The 13,687-nt window shown below is 57.9% G+C and overlaps 1 protein-coding gene across 1 annotated transcript; it reads left to right on the top strand.

Annotated features, from left to right (window-relative positions):
- Positions 1 to 8,867: 8,867 nt before the first annotated feature.
- BHLHA9 (basic helix-loop-helix family member a9) lies at positions 8,868 to 9,938 on the top strand. Its single transcript, XM_002719057.4, has one exon. It carries the CDS (start codon positions 8,955 to 8,957, stop codon positions 9,678 to 9,680), a length of 726 nt encoding a protein of 241 aa, XP_002719103.2. The 5' UTR covers positions 8,868 to 8,954; the 3' UTR covers positions 9,681 to 9,938.
- The last annotated feature ends 3,749 nt before the right edge of the window (positions 9,939 to 13,687 follow it).

Here is a 13,687-nt window from a genome sequence, read left to right as displayed (position 1 = left end):
TGGGCGGCGCTGTCTTCACGCCTGTGAAATGGGCCGAGCAATGCTCTGGGGGAAGAGTTCGTCCCCACTGGAGCCAAGTGAGGCTTCTGCGGGGCCCGGGGCAGCTCCAGGAGCTGGGGGGTCCGTGAGGCCAACTTGTAGCAGCGTCTACGCGTCGCCGCGCTGCCGGTCTTAGCTCGTAAATCTCCTTCACACAGAAGGCCATAAATCAGGGGGCCGGCGCAGGGACCCCCCAGCTCCCGGGCCCTCCCTTCCCTTCTGAGAGGGTGGGAGCGCAGGAAGCCCCTGGGACCCGCCCCCCCGCGGCTGCTTAATTACAGGTCCCGGGCTGATTTACTGCGGCTTGGCCCAGCGGCTGCGGGCGAAGTGGGGGCTGGGCATGTCTCGGCGGGAACCTAGAGTGGGGGGTCGGTGCGAATCCAGAGGACCCCAAACGCTTGGGCCCCGATGAAATGACAATCTCAACAGCAACAAGCTGTAGTGTGTTAACACACATGGGAAACATAAACCTAACGACGTCAACGGCTAACGTTGGTTCCGACTGTGCCCAGCTGGGCTAACCCTTCATTAACTTGTTATCAAACAATTACTGAATTTGGGGCCAGCCACCTTGCATCCGTGGTCCCCTGCACTTTCCTCGGACAGCTCTGGAGCTTGGCAGTTAGGGTTCCCACCTCGCCGATGGAGAGGGGCATTGAATGAAGTGGCCTGTGCAGGAAGTGGCTCCTGCTCTGCCTGGCCTCCAGGCTTCCACGTGTTGCCTCCGTCACCCTGCCTCTTCGCTGTCCCTGGCTGCCCCATCTTCCTGCTCCACTCAAGAGCTGTGCCACCTCCCCACGCTCCTCTGCCTGAGCCTCAGCTCTCCCCTCTGGCTAAGAAGCACAGGGCCCTGCCTTCCTCACGAGTGTGAGGAGGAATCAGGCGAACAGGAAGTTCATCAAAGTGCTTTTAAAACTGAGCTGTAGGGGCCAGTGCTGCCCTGGGGCCGGTAAAGCCCTCCACTTCTCATGTGCAAAACGGGGACATGTCACTGCTGCTCTGGAGACCCACCAGAGACAGCAAACAAAAAGGCATTTAGAGGGCCGGCGCTGTGGCGTATTGGGTAAAAGCTGCTGCCTGCAGCGCCGGCATCCCATATGGGTGCTGGTTCTAGTCCCTGCTGCTCCTCTTCCGATCCAGCTCTCTGCTGTGGCCTGGGAAAGCAGTGGAAGATGGCCCCTGTACCCATGCGGGAGACCCAGAAGAAACTCCTGGCTCCTGGCTTCGGATCGGCCCAGCTCCGGCTGTTGCGGCCATTTGGGGAATGAACCAGCAGATGGAAGACCTTTCTCTCTGTCTCGCCCTCTCACTGTCTGTAACTCTACCTCTCCAATAAATAAAATCTTAAAAAGAAAAAACCCTGGGGGGTTGAGCAAGTTTTCCAGAAAGACACTGACAACAGTGGAGTGTGAAACACCTACTATGTGCCAAGTACCGTGCCCAGGGCCCCCTGTTCTGGTGTCAGAAGCTCTCCCACCTCCCTGAGGCACAGCTCCCACTCCACCTGGCAGACAGCAAAGCAAGGGCCAGGCAGGTGCTCTCGGAGCCGGTAAGCAGCAGGTGCAGGAGACTGGCCTGGGAAGAGGAAGGTCGCAGACTCTGTGTTGTCAGGATTCCCGTTTGTAAACAAGACCCAACCTTGATCACTTAAGGGGAAGAGGGAGTTAGAGGGCAGATGAGGTCACCCACAAATCAATGGAAAGAAAGGCTGGGGAATTAGGCCGGGGAAACTCACAGGAATTACAGGAAACTGAGTGGCTGCAAGACAGCCTGGCCTGCAGCCACCTCTGTGTGTGCCCTGGGTACACTGATGGCCACTGGTACTGGCAGAGCCGCTTCCCCACTGCTGCCTGTTTCTTTGGAACACCTGTTCCACATTCAAGTCAAGGAGTCAAGTGCCTGGACTCTATTATCTGTCCCACCTGGTAGGAGCCTGTGCCACTCAGAGCCCCACCCCAGAGGCACCCCCCCACCCAGGCAGAAAGACTGAGCCAATGCACCTAGCAGGGACCCACAGTGGCACAGGGGTTAAGCTTCCGCCTGTGATGCCAGCATCCCCTATGAGCGTCAGTTTGACTCCTGGCTGCTCAGCCTCCAATCCAGCTCCCTGCAAATGCTCCTGGCCAAGTAGCAGAAGATGGTCCAAGTGCTTGGGCCCTTGATACTCACATGGGGCACCCAGACGGAGTTCCAGGATCCTGGATTCAGCCTGGCCCATTCTCTGGCTGTCGCAACCATTTGGGGAGTGAACCAATGGATGGAAGACCTTTCTGTCTCTCCTTCTCTCTGTAACTCTGCCTTTGAAATAAATAAATCTTTAAAAATGCCATGTAGCAAACAACAGTAACGAAGCCTCCTTTCCCTCCTGGACCCTCGCCTCATAGCAGGATTCGGTCCCAGACCCGTTCTTCATACTGCTTGGGGGAGCTCTCCCTGCAATTCAGAGAGGAGCCTGTCACTGCTCAGCTTAATGGCCTTTTGCGCTACTCAGCTACCCAATGGATAAAACAACCTCACAAGCTTTGGGGGCTGATGCCTAGTGAGCCCTGGCCTCTTCCCTCCTCACTCCCTGCTCTCACATTCCAAGGTCTGGCAAAGCCAATGTTCTGTATACTTTTTGCATCATTCTACAGTGGTTACAGGTTCCAGCCTTGACACACGCTATTCCCTGTCTTCAATGCCCTTCCACTCTGTGACTGGCAAACTTCTATGCAAACTTTTGAGCCTGGTTAAGCTATAGTCTCCCCTGTAAGATGTACTCTGCCCCTCTAGACAAATTCCTACTCCCTTCTGTGTCCCTTCCAAACCTCAAACATACTTTTTACTTTAATTGACACGATGGTCTTACCAAGCAGATGTGAAGTTCCATGGGGCAGGAGCCACATCAGTTCTGTTCATCATTATCTAACCCAAAAACTGGCAAACACGAGGTGCTCGATAAAGATGTAACTTAATTGACTAGACAAAGCTTGCTGAGGTCACAGGGGATGAATAATGGGGAGAGACTTTCTCTCTGTCTCTCCCTCCCTCTGTCATTCTGCCTCTTAAATAAGTTAATCTTTTTCTAAAATGAGCCTGGTGGTGTGGCATAGCCGGGTAAGTCACCGCATGTGATGCCGTCAGCCTATATGAGCACAGGTTCAAGTCCTGGCTGCTCCACTTCTGATCCAGCTCTCTGCTAATGCACCTGGGAAAGCAGTGGAAGGTGGCCCATGTACTTGGGTCTCTGCCACCCACTTGGGAGACCCAGATGGAGTTTCTGGCTCCTGGTCTCAGCCTGGCTCAGCCCCGGCCATTGTGGCAATTGGGGAGTAAACAAGAAGATGGAATATCTGTCTCTCACTCTGCCTTTCAAATAAACAAACAAATAAAAAAAATAGAGCTTCAGGGGCTGGCGTTATGGTGTAGTGGGTAAAGCCGCCACCTACAGTGCTGGTATCCCATATGGGCGCTGGTTCGAGTCCCAGCTGCTCCACTTCCGATCCAGCTCTCTGCTATGGCCTGAGAAGGCAGCAGAAGATGGTTCAAGTCCTCACCTGCGTGGGAGACCTGGAAGAGGCTCCTGGCTTCGGACTGGCACTGCTCCAGCCATTGCAGCCAACTGGGGAGTGAACCACCGGATGGAAGATCAGTCTCTCTGTCTCTCCTTCTCTCTGTGTAACTCTGATTTTCAAATAAATAAATAAACCTTTTTTAAAAAAATAGAGCTCCAGTAGCCAGGGCAGGGAGGGGTAGGGTGGAGGTGGGGGTAGTCAGAGCCAGGCTTGAGGGGTGAGACCTGGGGTGGGAGAGCAAAGAGAGGAGGAGGCACAGTGCTGGGGCGCTGGGAAGGACTGACAGCGGGTGACTGGCACAGCACGTGTATCCCCAACGAAGGAGGCAGTGGGAGGGAAAGCTGTCAGACCTGGGAGAGAGGCAGTGCAGGCAGACCCGAGAGAGAGTGGGGGATCAGGAGAGGAGGCAGGACACTGAGACAGAGAGGGGGTGCTGCCTGCGGGAGTTGTGGGGAGAGAGCTCCTCATGCAGCAGTCGGAGGAAGCAGCCGCAGCAGGGATTTAAGATCCATGAAGCGAGGCAGGAAAGATGCCAAGGGCTCCCCTCTCTTGCCAGATAGAGCTGGAGATGCTGCAGGGGCCCACAGGAGCACAGAGCGTGAAGTCACCAATCCGACCAGACCCCCTACTCAGTCCCAGCCACGCGGGGCATCTTGCTGTCCCTGCAACTTGTAGAAGGGACTTCCAACAATCTGTGGAAAAATGAAATCAAAAGATACGCTTATTTCGGCGCAAGAGACTTAGAAATCCGTGCACAGTTTTTGTCATGCAGCTTCCATGAACTTTCTGAAGACTGCCACAGGCCCTTGGCCCATGCTGCCCCCTCTGCCTAGGAGGTCTCCCCCAAGTTAGCTGCATGCCTTGGTCTCCTTGCCAGCCCTGCTCAGGGTCAGCTGCTTGGGTGGGCTTCCCCCAACCCCACCTCCCCTTATCCCATGCAGGCATACCCAGACATTCCAGCTTTATGGTGTCTGATTTTCCTGTAGTTTTATTATTGTCTAATATACTTTTTTTTTTTAAATACACCTTTTTAAAAATAGAAGACAGTGGGTTTTTTTGTTAGTTTGTTTTCAGTTTTATTTATTTGAAAGGCAGGGAGAAAGAATCTTCCTTCACTCTCTGGTTCACTCCCCAAATGCCAGCGAAGCCAGAGTTAGATCCTACAGAAGCCAGCAGCTCCATGTGGGTCTCCCAAGTACCATCACCTGTGCCTTAGCAGGAAGCTGGATCTGAACGGGGAGCGGGGAGCCCAAGCAGCCCCTAGATGGCTGGGCAGTTAGTGCAGAGCCTGAAACCGAGCCCACGGCCGCCGGTTCCAAGTCCCGGGCTTGCTCTCCAAGGTGGGACGTGTTCGCTTCCTCGGGGCGGCGACACCGGAACTCGCCGAGGGAGAGCAGGAATTTCTGAAATCCAGGCCCGGGCTCGGTAATAGGTACCTTCGCGGCCGCCGGCGGAACCGCCCGGCCCTAAATCACGGCCGCCGCCCCTGCGCGCCCAGCGCGGCTCGCGGGCGAGGGCGGACCCCGCCGCCGCAGGTGCCGCGGAAATGCCTGCGCGCTCGCCTTTGAAGTGGGGCGGCGCCCCCCCCCCCAGCCGGCGGGCACGCGCGGGGCCCGGCTATTCGTCCCGGAGTTTTGAATCTGGGGTCGTGGCCGATTCCTGTCCTGCGCAGGGCAGGGCGCGGGAGCCCGGGAGGAAGAGCCCGCCGCGGACTGAGTGGGAGGCTGGGCCGGGGCCAGCACCGGACACCTCCTCGTGAGGTTGATTTGAGGGCTCCTGTGAGGGGCTCGGCGCAAAAAAAACGTGCGGCTCAATTTCACTTTGTTCCCACGGATTTTCTATTCCTGTCGTTCCTTCTGAGCCCCACAGCTGTCCACTTCCCTTCTGCCCGAGGCATGGCTGGGGATGGAAAGCTAGTTGGCAGCAAGGAAACCGTACCCCAGAATTACCCTGAAATGACAGTAGGTGGGGCCTCAGGTATTTAACCCGCAACGGTGTTTTGCATGCAGGCTAAAATGTCGTCGTCACTGAGCTAGGCTGCAGATGAACAAAACCAAACCAGCAGGGGCTGCAAAATGTTCCTGCACAAACAGAATTCAAAAACAACTTGCATTTGGGGGCAGGGTTTAGCCTCATGGTTGAGACACTAGGGTTCGGAGTGTCTGGGCTGGACGCCTGGCTCCAGCTCCTGACTCCAAGTGCCTGCTAATGCAGACCTGGGAGGCAGAGGTGATGGATGATTCGAGTAACTGGGTTCCTGCCACCCACTTGGGAGACCCAGATGGAGTTCCAGAGGGAGACCTGGATTGAGTTCCTGGCTCCCACTTCTGCCCAGCCCAGTCTGGGCCTTTATGGGCCTTTGGGGAGTGAACCAGCACATGGGAGCTCTCAGTTCCTACGTCTCTCTTAAAAGAAAGATAATATGATTTCCTAGGAATGCTCTGCAGACCACGCCCCCACCGTGTGTGGGTGAGTGCATGTGCGCCGTCTGTCTTTGTGGGCATTCAAACCATTAAGACAGGCTTGGATCAGCAGAGCCGGTGTGAGCTCAAGAAGTTCTTGCCTGATGCTGCTGCCCCTAAGACCACAGCTTTGAGACAGTGACCGGGTTTCCCCCAGCTGACGGCGCGCCTGGGGAATGCTGAAGCATTTCTAGTGTGGCTGCAGGCTTTACCTCCTTCTGTTTGAATGCCGGCTTCATCCATGCGTCTGCAGTCCCGCACCAGGCACTGTGCTAGGTCCAGAGGTGACGCAGGGCTCTGGCAGGGACATGCAAGTGCCACATGCCCCAAGCTGAAGCAGAGACGTGGAGGAGCCGAGTCGTGGTGCAGCCAGTTAAGGTGCCGCTTGTGACCCTGGCATCCCATATCCGGGTGCGGGGTTGAGTCCTGGCTGCTCGGCTTCAGAGCCAGCGTTCCTGCTGAGTGCCTGGGAAGGCAGCCGACGTTGGCCCAAGCGCTTAGGCCCTTTCCACTCATGTGGGAGACCGGGATGGAGTTCTTGGCTCCTGGCTTCGGTCTGGCACAGAGATGGCTGTTGTGGCCACTTAGGGGCGTGAACCAGCAAATGTTCCTCCCCTACCCTCCTGTTCTGTGTTTTAAATCAGTAAATAATCTTGCCTCAGGGCAGGCTTCACAGAGGAGAGGTGACAAGCAGCTGAGGCTGGGGCCCACCTGAACTCAATCCCGACTCCGGCGGAGATGGGCCTGGCACCTGCTCAGCAGTTGCAGCTGATCCCGAATCCCCTAAGAGCCTTCTGGCCTCGGGTGGCCTTGCTCACCTGCTAAGAGGCCAGAGGCTGGGCACTGCCCGTCACTTCTGCTCTCCAGTGCTTTCCTAGGGGCCCAGAGGTCATCACTTCCAGCCAGGGTCAGACTTGGAGCCCCTAGTGGTGAGTCTCAGTCCCAGGAGGCTGGCACGTGGCTGCTCGGGCCCCCTCCTCCATCTCCACCCACCCCTGCCTCCCAGATTTGCCACCAATCAGCCCTCTGTATTTCTCACGCCTGGCTGAAACTACCTAACCGTCTTGATGCGTTTGTCTTCCAGGGCAGATGCCAGGCCTCTAGTAGCTGCAGGTGCGCTCAGCAGGGGCTTTGGGCACTGAAAATGCAGGCTCAGGCCAGAGGGGCTCCCCAGGGGATTTAGAATCCTGGCCCAGCCACAGCTCACCCCTCTGCCTTGGGGCAAGTCATTCAGCTCTGAGTCTCAGTTTCCGGCCTGTAAAATGGGTATTACAGCAATGGGCCTTGCAGCTTGGGCTGGTGTGAGGCTAAGCTAAGGCATGCTTACAGCACTCAGGAGGAGCCAGCACCCTACTATTAAGGTTGCTATTGCTAAGTGGCATCGTGCCGGCGCTGGACCCCGGAGTGCTGGGTCCCTGGAAGCAGCCTGCCCATCCCCCACAGGCACCTCCCCACACCCTCAGTGAGGCTGCCCCGGAGGTCACCGCGCAAGGAAGGCTTCCTTGGACAGTCACCTCCACCCTCCTGTGGAGGTGGGGGGTGGTGGTGGTCTGGGCTTGCCCATCTACTGCCTCCTGCTCCTGGGCCAGGGGCTCCCTGGAAACCCCCCCCCACCTGTGAGGGTGCTCCCCTGGGTGGAGAGGGGCAGCATTTTGTGAGGTCTCCAGCCACTGGGGCCATCTGGGGAGTGAACCAGAGGATGGAAGACCGACCTCTCTCTCTGCTTCTCTCTCTCTGTAACTCTGCCTTTCAAATAAGTAAATAAATATTTTTTTTTAAAAAAATGACAATAACACAGTAAATACACTGATTCTGTTCCCTAGTGCCCTGTTCTTTTCCTCTACAGAGAAATCCACAGGATGAAACAAAGGGGTTACGGTCGTGCTGTTTTGGGAGAGGGATGTGAACTGCGTACCCATGCCGGCTGCTGTCACAATGGGCGGTGGCGTTTGGAGGTATCTGGATGGTGGCCGAGACAGCTGGACCCAGGGTGCTCCAAATAATGCACCCCTGGGTTCCTGACGTTCCACTGGGGTCTGTCTCTCCCAGTCAGCCCTGTTCTCCCCGAGACTCAAATTCAACTCCCAGGCAGGGCCACGGGGAAGTTGTTTGCTGAGTTCCAAGCGCTATGTGGGGAGATAGGGCTGCCCCAGAGTCCCTGACACCAACCCCCCACCCCCCACCCCCGCCCCAGCCCTGCTCTGCTTGCAAAAGGAGAGCCAAAGGGAAGGAGTGGGAGTCAGGGCCAGTGGAGACCGAGACCCAAACCCAAACCCAAACCCAAACCCAAACCCAAACCCAAACTCAAACCCAAACCCAAACCCAGCCAGCCTCCCTCTGGTAGCCAAAAAGGCCCCAAGCTCCGGGTTGGCCTTCCCTGGCAGCCCAGCTGAGCCCCATCTGCCCCCCCAATCCTGCCCCGACGCTCACCCCCATCCCCGGGGGGCACCTCAGGGGCCGCCCCAGGACTGGGCAAGAACTTTCTCGGGTCTTCACAGGCACGCAGCCCACCACCGCGTCCCTTGAGAGCCCCCCCCCCCCCCTTCAGCGGCCCAGGAGTGAGGCAGCACCGGTTCCCCATGGCGTGGCGGCTGGAGCACTGCCCCAGGCGTGGCTGGGCTGCCCCGTTGGTCCCCATGCAAGAATCTGCACGCTTTCTTCCTCGCTTCCTTCCTCCCGTTCCTCCCTCGCCAGCCTACCTGGGGGCAGGTAATAAAGCAGGCGCAGGGAGACGGATGGGGAGGGCGGGGAACCACGTGGGGCCATAAAGCCCAGCGGCAGAGGGCCGGTCCCGGGAGTGTCCAGCCTGCAGGAGCCGCGGCGCGCAGAGGCTGGCCCGTGGGCCTGGCGAGCCAGAGCTGGAGCCGGAGCCAGGGGCAGCCGGGCCCCGGAGAAGGCCATGCTCCGAGGTGCGCCAGGACTAGGCCTCAGGGGCCTGAAGGGAGCTGAGGGCTCTGTGGAGGCCCCAGGGGGCTCTTACCCAGAGACTGGCAGGAATTTTGGGGTGCTGAGGGAGAACGGCGCCCCACGCAGCCTGGGTGACGCAGAGGAGGCGACGGGCCGAAAGCGCGCACGACCGGCGCGGTCCAAGGCGCGGCGCATGGCGGCCAACGTGCGAGAGCGCAAGCGCATCCTGGACTACAACGAGGCCTTCAACGCTCTGCGCCGCGCGCTGCGACACGACCTGGGCGGCAAGAGGCTCTCCAAGATCGCCACGCTGCGCAGGGCCATCCACCGCATCGCCGCGCTCTCGCTAGTGCTGCGCGCCAGCTCCGCACCCCGCTGGCCCTGCGGCCACCGGGAGTGCCACGGCCAGGCCGCTCGCGCCGCCGGGAGCGCAGGGGACGCGGGAGCAAGCCCTCCGCGGCCCGTGTCGCCGCCCGCAGGGCTCGGCCTGACTCGCTGGGACGCCGTCGGCACCTTCGTGCCGCCCGCACCGCGCTGCGCCTCGTGCATCCCGCACGCGCAGCTGGGACGGCCCCGCACCGTGGTCCAGGCGCCCGGCCTGGCCCAGGCTTCCGGGGGAGGCTGGCGCCGGTGCCCGGGGGCTCCCTCTACCGGGTCGCTTCCCTGGCCGCGGGACCACCTGCCAGCGGGCCCAGGGCTGGGCTACCAGCCCTCTTGACCCTGGCGGAGCGCGCCCGCGGGCCTGCAGGGAGGCCAGGCGGCCCCATGCCAGCGACAGAGGAGGCGAGCACACTGCCCTGGACAGAGCCCATCAGAATGGGCTGGGACCCGAGAGGGAAGGACTCTGGGATCCGGGGCCGCTCGGGGGGAAGGCAGCAGGACCTTGCTCAGCTCTTCTGCCTGGACTTGCTGGACTCCTCCTGCGCGGAGGCCTTTGCGATCCTGGGCGGGCATCCCTGTTTTCTCTGGCGGCTGTTAGGAGAGCCAGGGCTGTTGGACTGAGGACTGGTGGGTGGGAGTGTGGGTGGGCGCCCGGCGCGGTTTGATGGCAGCCTGTGGGGTCCTCGCGCCCCCTGCCTGTGCCGCTCCCCCGGGCTGATCCGGGAGAGGCTGCTGGGAGCAGCCAAATAAAAGGGAAAACTCTATTTGTCTGCTACCAGGCTCTGCGGGACCCTGAGGCCCAGCGAGGCAGGACAGGCCGCTGGCCGTTGCTCAGCTTGGAATGCTGGGCCCAGCCTGCACCCTGCAGGAGGCAGCTGGGGCGCTGGTTCAGGCCGCAGAGGGGAATGGTGCCACCTCCCTGCAGAGCTGCTGTGTGTGGGAGCCCCAGTGAGGGCTGCCGGGAGGGGAGTCTGGACCAGGCTCTGGGAGGCTGGATCAAGGGTTGGGGTCACTCAGTCCTGCTAGATTGGGCCAGGGTCCCTGTAAAGAGGAACAGGCTCACTGGGGGAGGATGCCGCAGGGGGAGGGCGTGGAGGCACAGCCATCTCCTGTCCCTGAGAATTCTGGGGGGCTGCCCTGACGCTCAGATGAGCTGGTGCCCGGCCTGGCTCAGGCAGACAGGAGCAACGTGGCAGGTGCTGCTTTCGGGGACAAGGACCCACGTGTGCCAGGGTGTGGCCGAGGGCTTTCTGATCTCCTGGGAGAGCTGGGCTCTTGCCAGTCGAGGGGAGGGTCCCACACAGCCAGCTGAGAACGGGGGTCCCCACAGAAGCCTTTAGACCAGGGCGGAGTGAGGCCTCCCCCGGCAGGCGAGGCGGGACTCAGGCCTTAATTAAAGGTGCCTGTGCTCTGGGCAAGCCCTGACACCGGCTGGCACCCTTGGCGTGCACAAGAAGGCCAGGAGCAGAACGTGGGGCTGTGGCCCCAGCCCGGCCCACCGAGCCTGACAGTGAAAGGGCCAGACTGATCCAGCCCCTGCCCCCAACAAGGATGAGGATTCCCCCTGAGAGGGGCGGGGAGGGGGTCGCGTTGGTTAGGGTTGCTGCAGCATTGTCTGAGCCCCAGGTGTTTACTCCCTGGAAACCTAAAGGGATCAGTGTTCTGTTTGCCTGAGTTCCAGGATCCAACAACATATGGGTTCTGGCCCAGACCCCCTCTGAGCCCAGGACCAGCGAGGGCATCCCTGGCAGACGGAGGCCTGATGAACTCAGCAGGCGGACGTAACTCGGCAGCTGAGTGCCCTTGGGCAATTCACCTAGGCTCTTTGAGCCTTGATGTTCCCATCCATAGGTTGGAACAAAATAAGTACTTCCACGACGGGCTGTTGTGCAGACTGAGTGCGATAATGCATTTGAAACACTTAGGACAGTGCCCAGTCTATGTGGGCACTTGCTGAGTGGAAGCTATTAAGGCGTAGTCTAGTCACCAAGTTGTTATTAGGAGACAATGCATGGGAAGGTGTTTTACAAATTGTAATGTTTGCAATACGGTAGTAATTAAGGTTTTATAAGGGCTATGCATTTGGGGACACACATCCGGAATCAGACGATCCTTGATTTTTGATGGGGTCACTTTTTGATAAACCCATCATTAAGTTGAAATATTGTACGTTTAAAGTGCATTTGCTGACTATATCCCACCGAGCATTGCAGGTGCCAGTGGCTTCCCCTCATGATCACGTGGCTGCCTGGGCTGCGGCTCAGGCCAGATGAGAGGTGGCTGTGCTGCACATAGCCCGGAAAAGCCCCAAACTCCAAACTGGGAGTCTTATTTCTTAGGAGTGTGGAGAACTGCACCATTGTAGAGTCGGGGGCTGTCTGTGTGTGCTCCCAGATAGTGTTTGTCTAGCATTCTGAGCTGTTTTGACCTGCCCATATGAGGTGCATGCTTCTACGGGTGTGTAGATGTCACGGGAACCTAACAGATAGCCCTTGGTCTCCCTGGTTCCCCGATGCTTTAGGGACTGCCAGGCCACAATAGCCTGAGTCATGACCCTTGTCTTCCAGGTTTCTTTCCTGCCCCAAAGGACCCCAGTGTGCAAACCCCCTTCTCCCCACTAACCCCTAACCTCTCTCAGCACCCCTCATGCTTAGGGTCCATGGTGAGCAGAGAAGGCGTTAGTGTCAGAGTGGACACGGCCTGGGCACTGGCTTGGTGCTTTCTTCTTCCTGTGGGCCATACAGCCTGGCTTGGTCCTGGGCTAGGGAGCCGGGGGTACACCTGCCCCTTCCAGAGTTCACAGCCCTGCGGGAAAGAGCCAAAGAGAAAGGCCTACCATCTCCAATCCCCTGTGTCCATAGCAGACAGCAGCAAAGCCAGCCAGCTGCGGGGCAGCAAGGTGAAGCCCTGTCTAGCTAGGTGGGCTCCATCTCAGCCCCCTGACCCCTGCCGCCAATCCCCGCCCATTCAGGCCATTCACCGCAACACGGCCCTTCCGCAGGCTTCCGCTGGCTTGCTTTCGGCAGGAGACTGGCTCAGGTTTCCCAGATCTTCTTAAATCCTGATTTTCATGTTAAATGAATTTTTAAAAAACATGTATTGGGGCTGGTTTTGTGGCACAGGGGCTTAAGCGGCCGCCTGCAACACTGCAATCCCATTCCTGCGATGGTTGGAGTCCCAGCTGCTCCAGTTCCCATCCAACTCCCTGCTGACCTACCTGGGAAAGAAGCTGAGATGGCCAAGTGCTTGGCCCCTGTCACTCGGGTGGGAGACCCAGATGGAGCTCCTGGCTCCTGGCTTCTGACTGAGTAAACCAGCAGATGCGCTCTCTCTCCCTCCCTCTCTGTAACTGCTTTTCACGTAAATTAATTAATTAATCTAAAAATACATTCCACATTTATGGTGTCAACACTGAGCCAACCAAACCCAGCCAGCAGGATGAATACTGTGGCGGGTCTGTGTGCATGACCTAGATGGGAACAGGAGCCCTGGCTGGGTTGGGCTCACCAGCCTCGCCTGCTTCTCCCTCCTTCCCCACTAGGTGGCGGTGCAAAACCAGCATTTTGGCAGAGCAAATCTGGGTCCCTAACCCCAGCCCATAGAGGCAACCTCCCTCCCACTTACTACTCCGGGGACTTCTTGGATTTTTTGTTTCTCTTTTTATTAAGTCAACAAAACCTGTTCATGTCTGGTTTGTTCTTTCTTGTCAGCGTGCTGTGGTCTTCAGACCATTTGTAAAGAATGTGCATTATCCAAGTTCCATGAACCTCCTAAAATGTGAGTCACGTTTTTCCTTTTGAATTTTCTACTAACTGCCCTTTTTTGAGCTTTAACAGAAACAGTTGAGATTAATTTCAATGATGTTTTATCTAGCCCAATAGATCTCAAATGCTATCCTCTTATGATACCATCCCTATAAAAGTGGGAACGAGATGTTTAGCATTCTGTCTTTTGGTACCAAGTCTTCCAACTCCTGTGTGTTTTACACTGGACAGCACATCACACCTGCGTGAACTATACTTCAAGGGCTCCACAGCCATGTGTGGCTGAGGCTACGGAATTGGCCCCAGCACCTGTTTAGCTCCAGAGAAGACTTGAGCCCCTCCTGCCTGGGGTCAGCTCCTAGGTGGCAAGGTGGAGTTCTGTCCAGCCTGGAACCCAGGGGACTTGGGGACTGGACTTGTCATGCTCGGAGGGGTTTCCTTGTTTATAAAGGCTGTGATGTATTTCAAACAGCCTGCATCCTGACCCTGGATTGAAAATTACTTTATGCACATGCCTCACCCTGATAAAACGAGAGGAGAGAGGTGAGAGGTGCAGAGAGCAAGAGATGCTGAGAAGAGA

This window comes from Oryctolagus cuniculus, chromosome 17 (assembly GCF_051225735.1).
Source record: "Oryctolagus cuniculus isolate XC-2025 breed Fujian yellow rabbit chromosome 17, ASM5122573v1, whole genome shotgun sequence".
Classification (NCBI taxonomy): domain Eukaryota; kingdom Metazoa; phylum Chordata; class Mammalia; order Lagomorpha; family Leporidae; genus Oryctolagus; species Oryctolagus cuniculus.
This window is presented reverse-complemented; position numbering and strand designations above follow the sequence as displayed.